Raw genomic sequence first — 18065 nt, 5'->3', positions numbered from 1 at the left:
AGAAAACAGGGACAGAGAGTGAATGAAGAGCTAAAGAACAAATGATGATATGATGATGGTTAGAGGCTGGCTTGATGGTGTGGGTGGGCTGGATGTTTGGGGACAATTAATTTTTCATATCTTTTTTATTTTTTATTTTTTTTATTTTATTGATATGCACCCTGGGGAGGTAAATGCCATCATGGCTTGCGCTATAGATGTCAGCTTGGTGGACAATTGATTGGTCTGGCATTTGATCCTCTGGCTCACAGTGAAAGATGGGGTGATGGAGTCATGAGAGCACCCGTGGCCTCCCTCCCTCCCCTTCATTCCCCTCCCCTCTATTGGTCTCTCTTATCCCCTCCACTCTGCTCCTTCCATCATCCATCCAGCCCCCTTTCTGCCGCTATATATCCCTCACTGTCTTGTTTCCCACGCAAGTGCCTCTTAAAAACCCAGGCGGTGTGTGGTTTTGTGAGGTTTAAAGGTTCTATTGTGCTAAAAGCCGTATATATGGCCGACGGTTAAGAACGTCCATCTATTAAACACCCCATCAGCTGTCCCTGGTGGTGATTTCTTCTGCTCTCATCTCCCTGTGAAATAATGAAATGGTGAATTAATGCAGCTAACAGTCTTTAATTTGCTAAGTAATCCAAAAGGAGCGAGGAACAACTCCTTCCTTTTACTCCTTTCAGTTGAAGCTCATTCAATTAACTTCCAAACATTTCATGATGCGCAAGACACACATGTAATAAAAGAAAGAGGAAAAACAGACAGAGGCAGAGAGAATAAATCAATCACTTAATTCTCTATTTTTATAAGGCTCTCGACACATATGAAATTGATATTCTCTTAAATAGGTGATGAATGAAAAAGGCAGAGGCGTTGCAGCACGGCACATGAGAATAAAGGACTCCTCTAGAAGAAGGACAGGGAGAATATGATGGCTGTTACTGGATTTCTCTGAATTAATTTGTTCAGTGAACATACTATGAATCACATCAAGTCATAAAATCCAAATTGAGCAGAGGGGAGGATTGGCACAAGGTGGTGAAAGCAGATATTTAACATGTCAGCCCTAAGTGGAGAGCGATGCTTTCAGCGGTCTGCATCGCCACCATGTGGAGAGAAAAGGGTCGACACGCTATAAGGGAGCAGATAACAGTGATTCATTTTGATGTGCATTGCTTAAAATGAGACCCCAAAAGTGTGCCAAATATTCTACCTTTCAAACAGAAAGTGCTTTTCAAACTATTAATCACAGCCGCATTAATATTAGAGCGGATTTCTTCCCATATAAGGAGGAATGTGGAGGAAAGTCCTTGGAGGAAACTGTGAAGAAGGAGGCTAACCACTTTGTGTTCATGAACCTGTGAAACCTGACCACCATTTGAACATGACTATTGATGAGACTCCATTTCCTGGGAGACTCAGAGTGAAAGAATGCAGAGGGAGGTGGTGGTGGGGGTGGGGGTGGTGGTGGTGGGGGGGTTCGGGGGCCTGGAGTCGTTCTTATCACTGCCACCTCCTATAACCAAATTTATGAAGACATTTCTTTGGCGTGCTCCGCATAAACGTCTGTATTGTAATCCTCAATAATCCCCAGCGAGACGGTGATGGAGGATGTATGTGACAGCTAGAACTATACCTTTCTCTGTGAATAAGAGGTGTTTTCCACCGAAGAGCAGGAACACAAGAATGTTTCTGTACGTTTCTCGAGCCATGCATCAGTGAGAAGAATGCATCCGTATCTAAAAGCGAATTCATTTCTCATAAATTAGGCTGCGTTCCATATGACCCGTGCAATATTAGAACAGCACACAGGACTAGAGATGTAACAGAATCACCCTCGTTTTAGCCTCCGCAGAGACTCGTTTCATTGTCTTTGACTGCAGTTTGAAGTCACAAAGAAACACTTTCATAATATGACAGCTTCAGATCAAACTGGATTTTGAGGTGGAACAAAGTTAGCCAAAAGTGTTCAAAAGTTCCAAAAAGTACTCTATTGCCCTATTTTATAACTTTGTTTCCCTTTACTGTCTGTATGTTTTAAATTTAAATCTGGGCAGAGGCAGGATTTAATTAATATTTGATAGCTTTATTAAAGGATTAGCTGACGAATTTCTATATTTTTCTCATTGTCAACAAATGTCATGTGCAAAGTCTGATATATCTTATTCCTCTGTGAGCCACACTGCTGCACTGAGTGATATGTTTCTTTATGACAAAGAGTTTGGTCACGTTAATTTGTTTGGAAACGGACTAATTTAACAGTGATCATGTTCTCAGTCTCCGGACAGTAGTTCTGTGTAAGGCAGACGCCGCTGCACATGTGCAGGAACGCTGTTCTGTTAACACGGGAACATGCCACCCGTGTGGCTCATTGACATGTTTTTAATGGTTTTTGGACAACAACCAAGGTCTACAGCACAGAAGAATAAGATATATCAGGCTTTAGATACACACACAACACAGGAAATTTGTTGACAATAAATAAAATATGGAAAATTGCCAGCCATATCCTTTAATATTGCTATCTCAGATTCACTCAGTCCTCCTTCTGTCCTGATTTAAAAACAAAGTAATAACAGAAGGCTGATGAACATCACACTAATATTTCCAAAAAGTGAAAGCAGGAAGTGAAAATACTATTTCACATTTATATTTTTCTAAAAAACGAACAAACAAAAACATTACTACAACGACCACTCCTATTACTACTGCTTCTAATAAGCTTTTTAAAACATTTCTCGACTGTTATGAAGACGTGTTAAAGTCATTTTTCATTTAAAATTGACTAACATCCTAAATCTTTTACATATGATATACAGACGTCATTACGGTTACTTCGTTTTAGTTGTTTTATCAAATAAAGTAAGTCAAATAAGTAACCGAATACTTTATAGCGTAATTGTAAAAATAACTCTTTTAAGCGGACTGTTGAAGCAAACTCATGTTGTTTCAGTCGGACTCATTTGAGCGCTGCACGCAACATGGAGGAAAGTGGAAAATAGTTTTCTTGACAGCAGTTGATAACGCTCATTTGTCGCCAAAGCATGTTTCAGTCTATTAATATTAATAAGCGAAATTACTGGAGTTGAGGCAAACTATAAAATGAACTCCTGTTTCGAAAGGTAGGTTGTCAATTTTAAGCGTATTTTAGATGTAATGCTAATGTTTTGCTAGCTCGCATCAACATGACCCTGACATCATGTTTGTGGTGGAAGAAGTATTCAGATTCAGTATTGCAGTAAAAGTACATAAGTATTATGAGCTTGATGTAGTTAAAGTATTGCAGTAAAAGTACATAAGTATTATGAGCTTGATGTAGTTAAAGTATTGCAGTAAAAGTAGCGGTTTGGTCCCTCTGACTGATATATTATTATATATGACGTCATTAGATTATTAACAATGAAGCATCAGTGTTAGAGCAGCATGTTACTGTTGTAGCTGCTGGAGGTGGAGCTAGTTTACACTACTTTATATACAGTTAGCTAGTTTAGTCCAGTGGTTCCCAACCTAGGGGTCGGGCCCCTCCAAAGGGTCAGCAGATAAATCTGAGGGGTTGTGAGATGATTAATGGGAGAGGAAAGAAGAATAAACAAAGTTCTGATACACAAATCTGTTTTCAGTTTTTAGACTTTTTCTCTAATCTTTGATTTTTGCTGAAATATTGGATCATTTGAACATTTATTGAAATGAAACCATGTGAGAAGTTTAGAGGGAAAAATCACTATTTGGTGGAGCTGTGAACAACTCATAGACATGTGAAATGTGACCCCGACTACACACTGCTTTTTGTAAGACGTCAAAAGCCAAAAAGGTTGGAAACCACTGGTTTCATCTTTAACAATGTGTTGTATTTTAAAAGCTTGTTATATTATCCATTGTGTCAAATCTTCATCTGAAAAGTAACTAACATAAACAAACATTAAATTCAGATAATAATATAAACATTTAACTGTGCTGACTGTGGCTGCAGAGCATCAACTCAAATGAAAGCTGCAGTATTGGTTAGATATGAAACTAGTGAGTAATAATCACACTGTGTGTCCTTTTCTGCTCCGCAGGCAGGTGTGAGATCTGCAGAGAAAGATGTTTTGTCTGCGGCTGCGTCTGAGGCTTCGGCCCGGGTCTCAGGTTCGCTCTGTTTCCCGGCAGAGCGTCCCTAAACTGGCCTCGCTCCAGAAAGCCACAACTCTTCCTCAGAAGAAAGTCCAGAGCTTAATTTACCCCTTCAGTGAGCTGGATGCTTACCTGGACAGGTACTGTAGTTTGTCTCCAGAGCTCTAGTGTTTAGTTATAAACTTGCCTGCACAGGATTTCTAAGAATAGGTTCATAAAATATGTGTTCGTTAATACCCTCCATTTGATTTTATTTTTTTTAATTGAATGAAACCGATGTTCAGGTCTGTGGACAGGACACAGTTCCAGCTCTTTCATCCTAGTGTGGAGGATATAATTAAAGCAGAAAAGCTCTTCTACTCTTCATCGTCTCATAAGATTGATTACTACGTCTCTGCGGAGAGGATGGAGCAAATACCTCCGATGAAACAGCCAGAGGTCAGTGGACGACCTCGGTCACTTGTTGTTAATTAATTGATGCCTCATGAACATACAGTACATGTTGTAGTTCAAGGTAGAACTTTGAGGATGTGTCACATTTCTGTTGTTGAATTTCATCCACTCTGCACATCTAGAAACACACTGTCAACGTTTTTTAGGCTAACTTGATAGATAGGAAACCAATAAACAGTTCTAATTGGAAGCCTGTTTATAAAATGACAAACTAACTGTTGTAATGTGAGCTACAGGTCCGTCTTCATATTACTGATCTAATGTGTGGAGTAATACGCTGCCAGATGATTTGTATGATTGTCATTAAATTTGAACTTTAAAAGCTGAACAAACAGAAATGTTTGTTTTGATGTGTTTGTAACGATTAGTCAACTGACAGAAAGTTAAACAGCAACTATTCTGATAATAAAATAATCCTTTTAGTCATTTTTTAAGCAAAAATACTAAAAATTTGCCGGTTGCAGCTTCTCAAAAGTGATGATTTGAAGCTTTTCTGTGTCATAAATTTCATTTAATTATATTTATTAGGTTATTTGTCGGGGATTTTGCTCATTGATGAACATATATATGTGTTAATTAGCAAGAGTTAGACTGAGGCTGATTTTCATCTGTTGTCTCCCGCCAGATATTAATATCACATCTGTTACAAACAACCAGATAAAACATTTTTATAAGCACAACATATGAGAGCAAGAAAGAAAGAGAGACAGAGAGTCATCAGAATGGAAAAAGATTAATTTATAGAAAACAACTGATCTGTTAAGACAGTAAGCAACAGCATAAAGAGAATAAGGTCAGAACCAAAGACTTATGATAAAAGAGAATTACATGTATGACATTAAAATGTTTAGCTCACGGCAGCGGAGACAGCCGTCGACAAACTACAAACAAACGTTGGTGAACCTGATTTTCAATGAGCCTCATGTTCAGCTGACCTGACAGAGAATACTGACTTTTCCTGCCGTGATAGTTAAACTGAATATCTTTAGATTTTAGACTGTTGATCAGACAAAAAAAGACATTTAAAGATGTCACCTTGAGGTCTAAGAAATCTAAGAAACAGGCACTTTCACTGTTTGTGGACATTTTACAGACAAAACTATTAATCAATAAGATAATCTGCAGATTAATCGATAATGAAAAGTGTTATCTGCAGCTCTAGCCTGCTTATATGTGCTGTGTTTGAGTGAGTGAGGATGTTGAAGATCAAGATATTGTTCACGTCGCCCTTCCTCGACCCCAAAACACGGGACACTCGAGTCTGAAAAACGTAGCGTAATGTCTCTTTACCCTCCCGCAGCCTCATCCATAATTAAATACGAGATGACACTCGATAATAAACGAGCAGATTTATAAGCGTATAGACAGCGGCGTTCACCAGAGGGCTCAGAATGGAACATTGTGTTGATAGGACAACGGGGTCTCTTTGTCATGCCGAGTTAGTTACCGCTCTCCCTCTCCGCTCCGTCAGAGGATGATGTATTCGTAGCTTACTGGCAAGCAAGAGCTCTCCCATCCATCTGTCTCGTGTCTGAGAGATGGATGAGCCCGAGCTGTGTCCTGTGGGACTTGGCGGTCGCCCACTCTGTAGCTGCAAAAGCGTAACGGCAGCCAGTAACAGTCAGAGCAGGTGTCTTTAAAAAATGCTCTTTCAATGAATCTGTTGAAAACCTTAAAAGACCCCCCACCCTCCCCCAAGGAAAATATTCACAACACAGTGAATTAATATCAAGATGTTTAATTAATCATGAATTATAATCCGACACAATAAAGGCGTTTATAGTGTCTGTTATGTACTGGTTTGTATTCACAGGTGTGTTTCATCGGCAGAAGCAACGTTGGGAAGTCGTCTCTCATCAAAGCTCTGTTCTCCCTGACGCCTGAGGTCGAAGTCAGAGTCTCCAAAACTCCAGTGAGTGTCGTATGTATGCGTCGATATTAGAGCTGCGACAGTCAGTCTAACAGCTGGAAATTATTTTGATGATCGAATAATCATTTAAGTCTTTTTTATGAGCAAAAATGCCAAAAAAGTGCAGGTTTCAGCTTCTCAAATGCAAGAAATCTTTGGGTTTTGGTTTGCTGGTTGGACAAAACAAGACATTTGGATGTGTTACCTCAGGTTGTGGGTAATTATGACAGGATCATAACATTTAAACTTGACATTTTCATTATTGACTGTCATCATGCTGTCAGCAGCACCTCCTGTTTACAAACTACCTTCTGCATACATGCATATTTTAATTTGACAAAACTTTACTTTAGTGTTTCCCCAAGAATTTTATTCTTTGCAAACATTGATCATACAAATGACAGAACATTCAGACATGGTATGGAATACACAGTAGTCATAATTTAGGTGAAGGGGCTTCCTGTAAACCACCAGTGTAGCAGTGATCAGCTTAAGTAATCAGTATGTAAACAGAATTACTAATAAAAAGCATCACATCTCTCCGTCTCTCTTCTTCAGGGTCACACAAAGAAGATGAACTTCTTCAGAGTGGGCAAAGCGTTCACCATCGTGGACATGCCCGGTTACGGACACAGAGCGCCCAAAGACTTTGTGGACATGGTGGAGCCGTACCTTTACACCAGGAAAAAGTGAGATATTCACACCGTCTGCTGTAGATCAGTATCCCTCATAAACATGTGATCGGTGTCTTGTAAGACGTTTCCTCCCTTTCATATGAGTAAGAATTCAACTACTCTCTAGAGGTTGGGAGGAGGATTCTTCTTGAACAGATATCACGAAAAACATGCTGTTCCTGATTATCGGCCTTTAGTCATAGAGCCAAGAAGATGATTCATTCATAGATCATCCTGTGAAAAGATATATTGTTGATGATATCTGGCTGTAACACATCAACTTTGACACTTTCACATTCTTCTGATCAAGTAAAATTCTCAGAGGAAAGGTGCAGCATTACAAATCATCAATTATTTCAAACCAGGCAGGCGATGATGTTTTATTCAGGTGGACTATCCTGAGAAGAACATCTCATCAGCCTCCAAGGAAGAAGAAGTTTTCTCGCATTTCATGCAGAATAAATCATGTTATTGTAAGACACAGACATGTTCTGGAGTAGCCTCTTACACCAAAGACATTTTGTTCCTCTTTTTTAAAAATCCAGATCTTAGAAGTTCGACATGGCTTCAGATGTATCAGATAATCACGTTTGTTAGGAAGTTGCTCTCTATTTCTCTGTGTGTGTTTGTGGAAAAACCATATCAGACAACTTATTATTCAAAGTATTTAATATACATCTTAAAACATGTCTGGAGAGGATCTTTAAGCTAATTTTGGAGTCTTTTTGTGTTGGCTGGCCACATGTGATATGATAGGATGGTACTTAAGTTTGTTCTTGTTACAGGATGATGTGTTAATAACAATAACATATACTTGTGAGATCAGTCATCTGTCTGTTTGTGCCATGTGCTCCAGGTTGCTTCTTGGCTCTGGTACTTGTGGATTGTGGCCACAAGATGGTGCACAAGAGATACAAGAGAGTGGTGTATAATTACTGTACAGGCCTGTGATATTTATGTTATATGCCTGTAGAAGAATAACATTGAATATAAATGTAAATCCCTTCTACCAAAAGTGGCCGGAAAAGGGAAAATATTTGTTTTAGAGATTAAAGTTCTTCTTATCTTTGTTTCTCCCAGTCTTGTGAGGACATTCCTGTTGGTGGACGGCAGTGTTGGTCTCCAGACGACCGACATGATCGCTCTGGAGATGTGTGAGGAGACCAGACGTCCGTACGTGGTGAGACACTCGCACGCTTTCTTCACAAATAGTAACATCATGTCTTTTAAGTGGGAAAAAGATTTCCAAATGAAGAATTAAGTCAGCAGAATATATGAGTAAAAGCAAATAAAACTGTTGTCCATGTCCTAAAGAAAGACCACTGAGGATACTTCTAGAGGAGAGAAGATACAGCTGATATTTCTCATGTCTATGTCGTCACAGTTATGATTATTATCATACTTCAAATTATGGTCAAGCAGGTTATGATCACATAGCAGGACCATAGATTGAAATTTAAAGTGCACCACCAACCTGTAATTTACATTTTGGCCAAATAAACGGTGCTTCAGTGTGAGCCGCACATCAGCTGTGGTTTACAAACTGCTGAATAGCAAATTGTTTTTTGCAGGTTGCAGCATGCAAATTATAGGCTAAACCATCCCATACTGTGACAGTCTGTTAGAACATACAGTACCTGCCCTGCAACCTCAGAAAACGGGTTAAAAACAAGAGAATATACATCAGAATGTCGAGTTTATAAACAAGGAAACAAACGTACTTGAAGTGAAACAGCAGAATGAATCCGTGATGGAGACGTCAGTATTTTTAGTATCAGGTGCAGGTGTAAAACATTAACACTTAACAGCTTTTCCCTCCTTTTTTTAAAAACATTTTACTCATTCTTCTTATAAAACCTTCGTCATTACATCCACAGTGAATTAATGCTGAATGCTCCCACTCAGCTATTTAAAAACTGCTGTCCCCTTTGAAATGTCACCGCTGGGATGTTATAATGAAGCACCTCCACTCTCTCTGAGCGCTCTCTGCAGTCAATTATTCATGCTCTCAGGTTATTAAACACTTTGACCACTATTAAGGCTGTGACAGTACAGCTTTTAACAGAGATGAACTCTTCCCGCTGAAAGAAATGAAATGAAATGGTCAGTTTCAAACCTCAGACGGACATTAAACAAGCTGTTGTGAATGCTGTTGTAAAGTTTCAAACACTTAATTAAAAGCAAATGTTCAAATATATCCTAGTTATTCTCCATTGAAGAGGCTGCAGTACTCTTAACTGGCCAGCAGATGTCAGAATAAGTCTTAGTTGATTTACAAACGAGAGCAAAATGAGGTTCACAATACGATCTGCTCTAATTTTGCATGTTTTGCTGACAAATCTGTTGTTATTTGCTGATAGTTCTGTGATCTGTACTTGAGAAGAATTTGTCTGTATATGAAGGTAGAATTGTAATGTTGTATTTTATATCATTTCGATGTGCAGATGGTGGTGACAAAGATCGATAAATGCGGACGCGGAGCACTGCTGACAAACTTATTGAATCTTCAGGATGTGGTTAAAACTCAGACCACAAGCTGCTTCCCTCAGCCGTTTCTGGTCAGGTGAGAATCACACGTCCTCATTGCTTGTTACGTCTGGTGATGTTTTATATTATTTCTTTTTAATAACTCTCATGAAAAGATCAACAATGAATTGATCCTACTAAGTATTGTGTGTGTATCCAAAGCCTGATATATCTTATCCCTCTGTGCCGTTAAGCTCCAATGTCCTAAAACTGTGAAAAACACGTCAGTGAGCCACACTGTTGCACTGACATGTTCCTTCATTACCATGAACACACACGCTATGGTTTTTTGTGAGATAATCTTACACACACTGTCCGGCTGCTATAAATAAACCCACTGCAGCACCAAATGTGCATAAATCTGCAGCTGAATAGTGAGTTAAAAACTACAGCACCCAGCTGTTTTAGCTAATTCTACTGTATGATGATAATGTTTATTTATTTTATTTTAATGTTTATTTTTCTTTCATGGTGTGTCAGGGATCGCAGTCCCATCTGTCTTTAGCTTTGTATTAATGCTTTCTGCTAGATTCCTGGAAGATAATATAAAAATAAAACTTGTCTGACTGATTAAAACAGTTTTAAAAAGTTTTTCTGATAGTCCACAATTTTTGTCAATAAACATGTTCCCCGCATACAGTAAATTATAATGACTGTTATGAAGCAATCCAATACAGCTACTGCACAAACTGATGTAAATCTCCAAAAAATAACCAACATTCTGAATACAGTCTCAACAAATTCATGCAGTAGTTTGCACCACCTCCAGACTGCAGACATCACAGAGACTCGTGTGCCTGGTTGCACATTTAAGGTTTGATTTTTCCCAAAAAGGAAATCACAGGAAATGTCTTCACCTTTTACCTTATGTAAGAGACAGAGTCCAACCGCAGACCTGCAGCCAGGCTAGCATGAAGCTAGCTTAACACAATGCTTTAATTTCCTCATTTTCTGTTTTTTTTAATTTGTTTGTTTTTTAATAAAACAGTCTTGACAGATTGTCTCAACTCTTTCTTTTTTCTCTTTTTTTCTTTCTGCAACAGCTCCATCCAGTTTTTGGGGATCTACCTCCTGAGATGCTTCATTGCTCACGTAACAGGAAGCATCATGTTAACAGACACCTCTCAGAGCTGATCAGAGACCAGCTGAACCTCACTGAGCAGGACTGAGACTCATATCGCCGTCTGTTGACAAGGAATCTGTTTTTTTAAAAAAGCAGAGAAAAGGACGGCTCTCAAGATTTGAAGGAACTCTCAGCATTGTAACGTGTGTCTGATACTGTAGGAACACCGTTACTCATGTACAGCTGCATAATAACGTCAGAGACTTTTTTTTAATAAATTGTAAAACATACTGTTGTTTTCTGTTTGGTTGGTTGTCCTTTAAAATTACAGTGAAGCATTGCATTACTCCAGACAGATGCACACATTTATACTACATGGCCAAAAGTTTGTGGACACTGATTGTTTAACTTTTATCTTTCCGTAAAGTTTAGAAGCTGACTGCAGGGATTTAAGTCTGTTCAGCCACAACAGCATCGATGAGGTCCGGTAATAAAATAGGTCGACTGATGGAAAGTGTAACGAAATGTTGAACTAGAGCTGAATCTAGGTGATCAGGCCTGGGTCACGATCTAACTTTCAGTTCACCCGAAGGTGTTGGATCGGTGCAGTTCTTCATTTACCCACAGTGGGTCACACTTATGGAACCAGAGGATCTAAGATGTGCCCCGACTCTGACTGTATTTAAGAGCTGACTTAAACCCCGTTATTCTCTGCTGCCTGCTAATGGTGTGTTTATAGCCTGTATTCATTCATTTATTTATATGTATGTATGTATATATATATATATATATGTGTGTGTGTATATATGTATATACACAACTAACAATTTTGAAATGAAGCTACAATTTTGTGCTCAAAGTGCTCTTCAACCTGAGATGAGTTGTCATGTTGATGATGTTGTCCAGTTTTAAGAGGCCAATAAAAAATAAATAAAAGATGGACCTGTAGTAGTATTTAATAAAAAATAAATAAAGTTTTTTTAACCTGAGACTGACCGTTTTTATTATCTCTACCTAAGAGGGAGAAGCTACAGTAGTTTATTCAAATTCAAGAGAGCTCACTCAGTCTTATTTTCAGTCTTATGCTTCCATTACATTTTCTTCAGTGTCCATTTTTAGTCGACTTTAGACCCTTTACCTCGTCACTGGCCTTCAGTGTACCGACTATGCAAGCTCTCTTAAAGGCTTCATGGTTTTTCATGCTTGCTAGCCGTGACAGGATGTGTTTTTTTAAACGTAAGAATAATCACAAAGTTAATTAGAAAGTTTGCAGAAGGCTGAATTCAGTGTCATGGTGTGAGTAAATATTCTGGCCTTGCTTCTGCTCTTGCTGGCGGTTCAAGAGTTACTGATGACTAATTAAGGATGGCTGGGTAACTGATAAACCTGCCTTAATGACTCACTGAGTGTTAATGGACAACAGGTGATATAGAGTTTTTTGTGTCATAATTAAGCTTCTCAGGAGCTTATTGTCACAGATAGTTTACATATTATGTTGTACAGTAGCTTACACTGGACCTGTGACTACTATAATATGCCCTTAAAGTACCGGTGTGTAGAATTTAGTGGCAGCGAGTAGATTGCAACCAACTGAATACCCCTCCCCTCACCTTCCCTTCCAAGCGTGTAGGAGAACCTATGGTGGCCACGAAAAACTCGATGGCGGTGCAACATGGTGGAAGAGGACCTGCTTCCTATGTAGACATAAAGGGCTCATTCTAAGGTAACAAAAACACAACAATGCTTATTGTCAGGTGATTATATGAGTATTTTATTCCATTTCTGAAAAGTCCGTCCCGCTGGCTGCCATTAAATTCTACACACTGCACCTTTAAAAGCTCAGTATGCTTTTAATTGTGATAACTGCGGCTTTCCCTTCACTTGGGTCATCTTTTTCGAGCAGCATCCTCCAAATCAGTTGGCTGACATCTGTGACAAACAGCGGGAGCTATCAGCACGTCGCAGGTCTTTGGCAGATGGTTGCATCTCGCCGGCAGCTGCTGGTACCACTAGAAGTGTCAACTACATGTCACAGTCACTCTCTCAGGTCGGACTTTTTTTTTTTAGAAAGACATCCTCCAAAACGTCTGGCATCTGTCAGAGCAGTGGTTGCTACTGTGTCATCTCGCCGGCAGCTGTGGTGGAGGATATCTGGCAACCGGAGTTGCCACGACAACATGCTGCTGCCAAAATGTGAGACTGCTGTCTCTCCAGGTTGAACTGGGCTTCCTAAACACTTGTTTTAGGGCTGATTGACTCTAATAGACACTCTGACTTGAAGAAACCTGTTAGCTTAGAAGGAATAAGGCTACAAACAACCCATAATGCAACACTCTCTGCATTAAAAATAAGATCTGTTGTTGTGAATCATACATAATTGTTTAAGCCTTAATATAATATGACCCCTGCTTTTCCAAACATAATTTACAGAAAAAAAAAAGTTTTACATTTGGGCCAAGACTACAGACTAGACTAGAGATTAATAGAGTTGTCTACTGAACAACTTACCGACTGCACTGTGAGCATCCTCTTGCATTTATTTGATTTACTTCAAAGGACCAGTGTGAAGGATTTAGTGGCATCTAGTGGTGAGGTTGTAGATTGCAATCAGTTGAATACCGCTCCCATCACGCCTCCCCTTCCAAGCGTGCAGGAGAACTTATGGTGGCCGCAAAACTTGTGAAAGGTCTTGTCTAGAGCCAGTGTTCAGTTTGTCCGCTCTGGGCTACTGTAGAAACATGGCGGGCTCTGTGGAAGAGGACCAGCTCCCTGTGTAGATATAAAGGGCTCATTCTAGGGTAACGCAAACACAACAATTTTTTATTTTCAGTTGATTATAGACTAATGAAAACATACTTATGAATATTATACTCAATTTCTGCCAATAGTTCCCTCTAAATCTTACACATTGGTCCTTTAAACCTGCAATAAATGATATTTTACCCACAAGCTGTGAATGTTGACATGTTATAACATTCTAAGCTAATATGGCAAACCTGTTGGCAATCTGTTACATATTTACACACACAGCTTGCATGCTTTTGGAGCTGTGTTTCTAAGTCCAACATTCACTCTGTTTAGCTCTGTTTTGATCTCCACCATCTCCTGCTGGAAATATCTGGCTCTTTAGCTGCTAAATGTTTCACTGTGGTCACTTGCTAGTCACCAACTTTGTCTGTTTATCGGTTGGTTCTTGAAACTATGTATTTTGGGTGAATATTGGCATTATCACATTTCGTTGTAATGACTTTTTAATAAATATTTTTGTATATTGTAACCATGTAACCACCATTTAAGTTTTATCCTAAGGTTTTCAACTTAAAACCTTTTTCTTATTGGCATTTTTTTTAGCAAAATCCATTTAATGTAATCGAATTCCGTAAAAGCTTCTTTATATGCTATTTTCCTCTGTTGGTATTTAGATCTGGCACTTTAAAATAAACTGCCTATAAAACTATTCCCCATCATTGAATCCTTCCATGTTTTATTGACTTGCCTCGAGATTAATTTTATTCTGTTTGTTTATTCATATGTCCTTTCACTATTACTCACTGAAAACAACTCCTACTTACTAGTAATAGGCTGATATCCGGTTGTAACTGATATTTATCTTTTAAATTCTGCTTTATTCATGGTAAAGTCCAGATTTTTAAAATTCAAATGAGTGTTTGTACAATAAAAACCCAGAAAGGAACAAGTCACACAAGCTTTTTTTTTTTTAGTAAGTAAGTAATTCAGTCAGTTGTACGTAGTTAAGAATAATCTGGATAATAATTACTGAAGTTTTTGCAATATTGGTAATAGAACATTTACAAATATGAGGAGAACCATCCAGTCCACAGAGCGACACATGACAGATCAGCAGACATGCAGTCATAAACTTTTTTTATAGAAGCTTGTTAGGAAGGGGTCAAGGTCACATGCTGGAAATATCTTTGTATCCTCTTTTTTTTTTTCCTCTTTTCCCCGCAAGTCCTCTTGTTATATAAAAGACGAGCTAACCAGTGGGACAATTTACCAAAAGCGTCTTATCTTTGTTTCCTTATTTCACAATGTTGCAAGAACACCATGAAATATGGACCTATAAGAATTGATCGTTATCTGGAATCAGATCACCTATGATAACAGCCATGACATGTCACAGACCTTTCACACACTTGTTCACACGTCAGGAGCAGAAAGATACTTAAAATTTACTGCAGCTGGAACGAGGGACGAGTCAGATGGAGAAGAAGAGATAAAAGTCGACAGATAAAGACTGATAAGAATCTCTCTGAAGAGCTACCATAAGTGTTTCACTATCCCCTTCTGTCATACCACGGCACTGATTTACACACACAGAAAGAATTAAGACACTGCACACACCTTTACGGTTTATGAGATGTGAATGGTGAGTGAATACGACAGGAAACCTTTAAAAATGTGGCTTATGTATCATTTCAAAATCAATAAATAAATCCAATTTTCATTTGGAGATGTTGGTATAATTACAAGAAACAAATAAGATTTGCTCCTCTTCTTTGTCATAATGATCCTTGAAAATGTTTGGAATTTTAAAAATGTATTTTTTCAAGAATAAAAAACTAATTTAGAACATTTTGGAAAATTTGTAAAAATGTTTAGAAAAGTCACCAAAATTTGCATAACATGGACATAATGACGTAACAGCTGTGAGACTTTGTTCTATGATTCCTCCTGATCTCCACACACACAAGGGCTAGATCAGCAACTTGTTGCCGCGGTAACCAGGTTCAGTAAAGATTACGGTAAGAGACAAAACGTGCTCAAACTTTTGTTTCGGAACTGAAGCATCGCGCTAACTCAAAGTCCCCTTTTACTCATAAATGTTTGCTTATTGTTCCTCAGTTTGGATGTTTGAGCTTCAGTGTGCAGAATGATGTACGTGCAGAGTTTGACACTAGAAGGCTGTTTTCACGTTCGCAGTTCACCTTGACCTTCATCCTGCCAACATATTTAACATACGAGGACTTTCGACTGTAGACTCGACGAATAAACTACTGTAAGAAACAACCATCATAGCAAAATGTTGACTTATTTCTTCTAAAAACATTATTAGTTATGTAATTAATGTCATCTGAAAAAAAAAAAAAATTATTTTATGAAAGTTAGAGTTAATTTGCATATTGCTGTTTGGCATTGGCAGAGAAGATTTTGCATATTTTTCATGGGCGCAACCCACATACTCAGCTCTGCTGCTCATCCCACAAATGCATGTTCCTTACAAATGTGGCACCATTTAAAAAGGGAAATAAACTTTCCAACGGTATAAGATTTATTGCCAAGAAGCATTGTTACAAACAAAGAAATTCCTTACTTTTTGTGCTATGTTTAGTTCCATTTATTAAAACTGCATAGGCAGAATTGGGTGCTTTTGACTGTGGTCCCCCAGCACCCCAATACATTGGTATTTTTTAAAAGCACTTATTAAAACAGAAACAGAAAACAATGATATGAAGTGATTGGAATGATGATAGAATAAAGAACCTGTGAGATATGAGAAAAGTAAACCTCTGGGGTCTGCAGGGACCCCGGTCAGTAGGATTAAGGTTAAATCTCCAGTATGGTACTTATATGGAAACTTGAAACCTTCAGATCACACACTGACAATGGATTTTTTAATGTAGTAGAGCGCTTCATGGTTCAGTAGTTTAACTTAAGAAATATCTGAAAAAAATATTCTGGATTATTCAATGAGGGGGAAGAAATACGTGTAACTTTAAAGCTTCCCTCCAGACATTTTTTGAACTATATAACAAATACTCTGCTCTCTCTTTCTCTCTCATTCAAAAATCCAGAGTCTATGAATATGAAAATATGAATATAAGAAAAAGTTTAACCGCTGGATATGTCTCTTACTTCACTGAAAACTCAATTCCTACTTCAAATGTCTTCATCACATTTGTGTAATTTGCACATTAGACCACGAGTGGCCAAATTAATTATGATGTCACAAGTCATGCTCATACATACATTTTCCACTTTCAGCAGATGAATATGAAAACAGCATTTTAGTGTCAAACTCTGCACATACATCATTCTGCATTGTGAAAGTAAAACATCCAACTGAAGTTAAGCAAACAATGAGCAAAGGCACATTTTTGAGTGGACGGACACCTTAAGAATTTTAACTATGTAATTAAATCTTTTTTTGTGGAAAAACTTTTCTGCCACCCCCCTTTTGGAGACTGAAAATGTGCCGTTGTGCCTCCTCTTGGGGGCTAAAAAAAAACTGTCTTTACACAAATGTTTCTCAAATAAAAAATGCAAGTTAAACTTCACCCATTAATGCACAAAAGACACAAAGTTTTACTGCTCTGTTCACAATGAACTTGACAGCAACACAGACTTCCTCATATTTTGGATTTGACTGATATGTTGGCGTATTAAGCATCACTAGCTTCTCTTTTCTTCTCTTTCTTAAACTCTATCTTGTACTTAACTGTTTCACTTCCTGAATTAATCTTGCTAACCCGAATCAAAGCAATTGTTTCTTTATCGTTCTTAAATGAATCAGATTTGTAGAATTTTTTCACAGGAGACATTTTGACTTGATATAGTAAGTTATGGTTAGAAATGCACAGGTGGAACAGTAATGATGGCTCCTTTGCATGACTTTCCTGCTCTGACAAGTCAAAATGTCTGCAGTGACAAGGATCAGTTAAAAAGGTTATTATTTAAACTGTGCTTGGCGAGTCAAATGTCTGCTGTGAAAAGGATTATTCAAATTTCGCTTCACTGTGTATTTTCCCCCCTGCAATGACTCTGCACCTGTTCAACTCAGGTCGGAGGTCCACTGCCCATTTTACTTACTTACTAGCCTAAAAATACAATTCACTACAAGTTTAAAAGTCATTATTGAGCTGGCAGCGTCTCAACAGAAACGTTTTATATATCATAAAGCGTGTGCTGATTGCAGGATATTACGTTGGACTGCATTAAATTGTACAGATTACATCATAGCGTTCATTGTGTCCCCATCGCTTTACTGCACATGTTTAAGTCTGAAAATCTACAACACGTGACCGATGAGTGGAGAGTTTTTTCTTAATGTGCTTCATTTACTTACATAATTGCAGCTACATATTGGCTTAACACATTCTTTAGCTGGTGCCGGCTGGTTGTCTTTTAACTTTATAGTTAAGCATCATTCTTTCAGACAGAGGTAAACACTAAAGTAAGTAGGACCCTGGAAAGGTAAGAGCAACCCAATTTTGTAATTTTTTGTTGGATAGTGGGGATTTATGACATTATAAAAATTTAAGTATGTTTAGAATAATTACACAATTGAATACAAGCAAAAATTTTGCAGTTATTT

General features: G+C 38.2%; 1 protein-coding gene across 1 annotated transcript; it reads left to right on the top strand.

Annotated features, from left to right (window-relative positions):
• The first annotated feature begins 2933 nt into the window (after positions 1-2933).
• On the top strand, positions 2934-11020 carry gtpbp8 (GTP binding protein 8 (putative)). The gene is made up of 8 exons (XM_044365357.1): positions 2934-3113; positions 4050-4244; positions 4389-4542; positions 6371-6469; positions 7025-7155; positions 8221-8320; positions 9585-9703; positions 10710-11020. The coding sequence occupies exons 2-8, from the start codon at positions 4075-4077 to the stop codon at positions 10798-10800; spliced, it is 864 nt and encodes a 287-aa protein (XP_044221292.1). The 5' UTR covers positions 2934-3113; positions 4050-4074; the 3' UTR covers positions 10801-11020.
• Positions 11021-18065: the final 7045 nt, after the last annotated feature.

This window comes from Thunnus albacares, chromosome 11 (genome assembly GCF_914725855.1).
Source record: "Thunnus albacares chromosome 11, fThuAlb1.1, whole genome shotgun sequence".
Taxonomy (NCBI): Eukaryota; Metazoa; Chordata; class Actinopteri; order Scombriformes; family Scombridae; genus Thunnus; species Thunnus albacares.
This window is presented reverse-complemented; position numbering and strand designations above follow the sequence as displayed.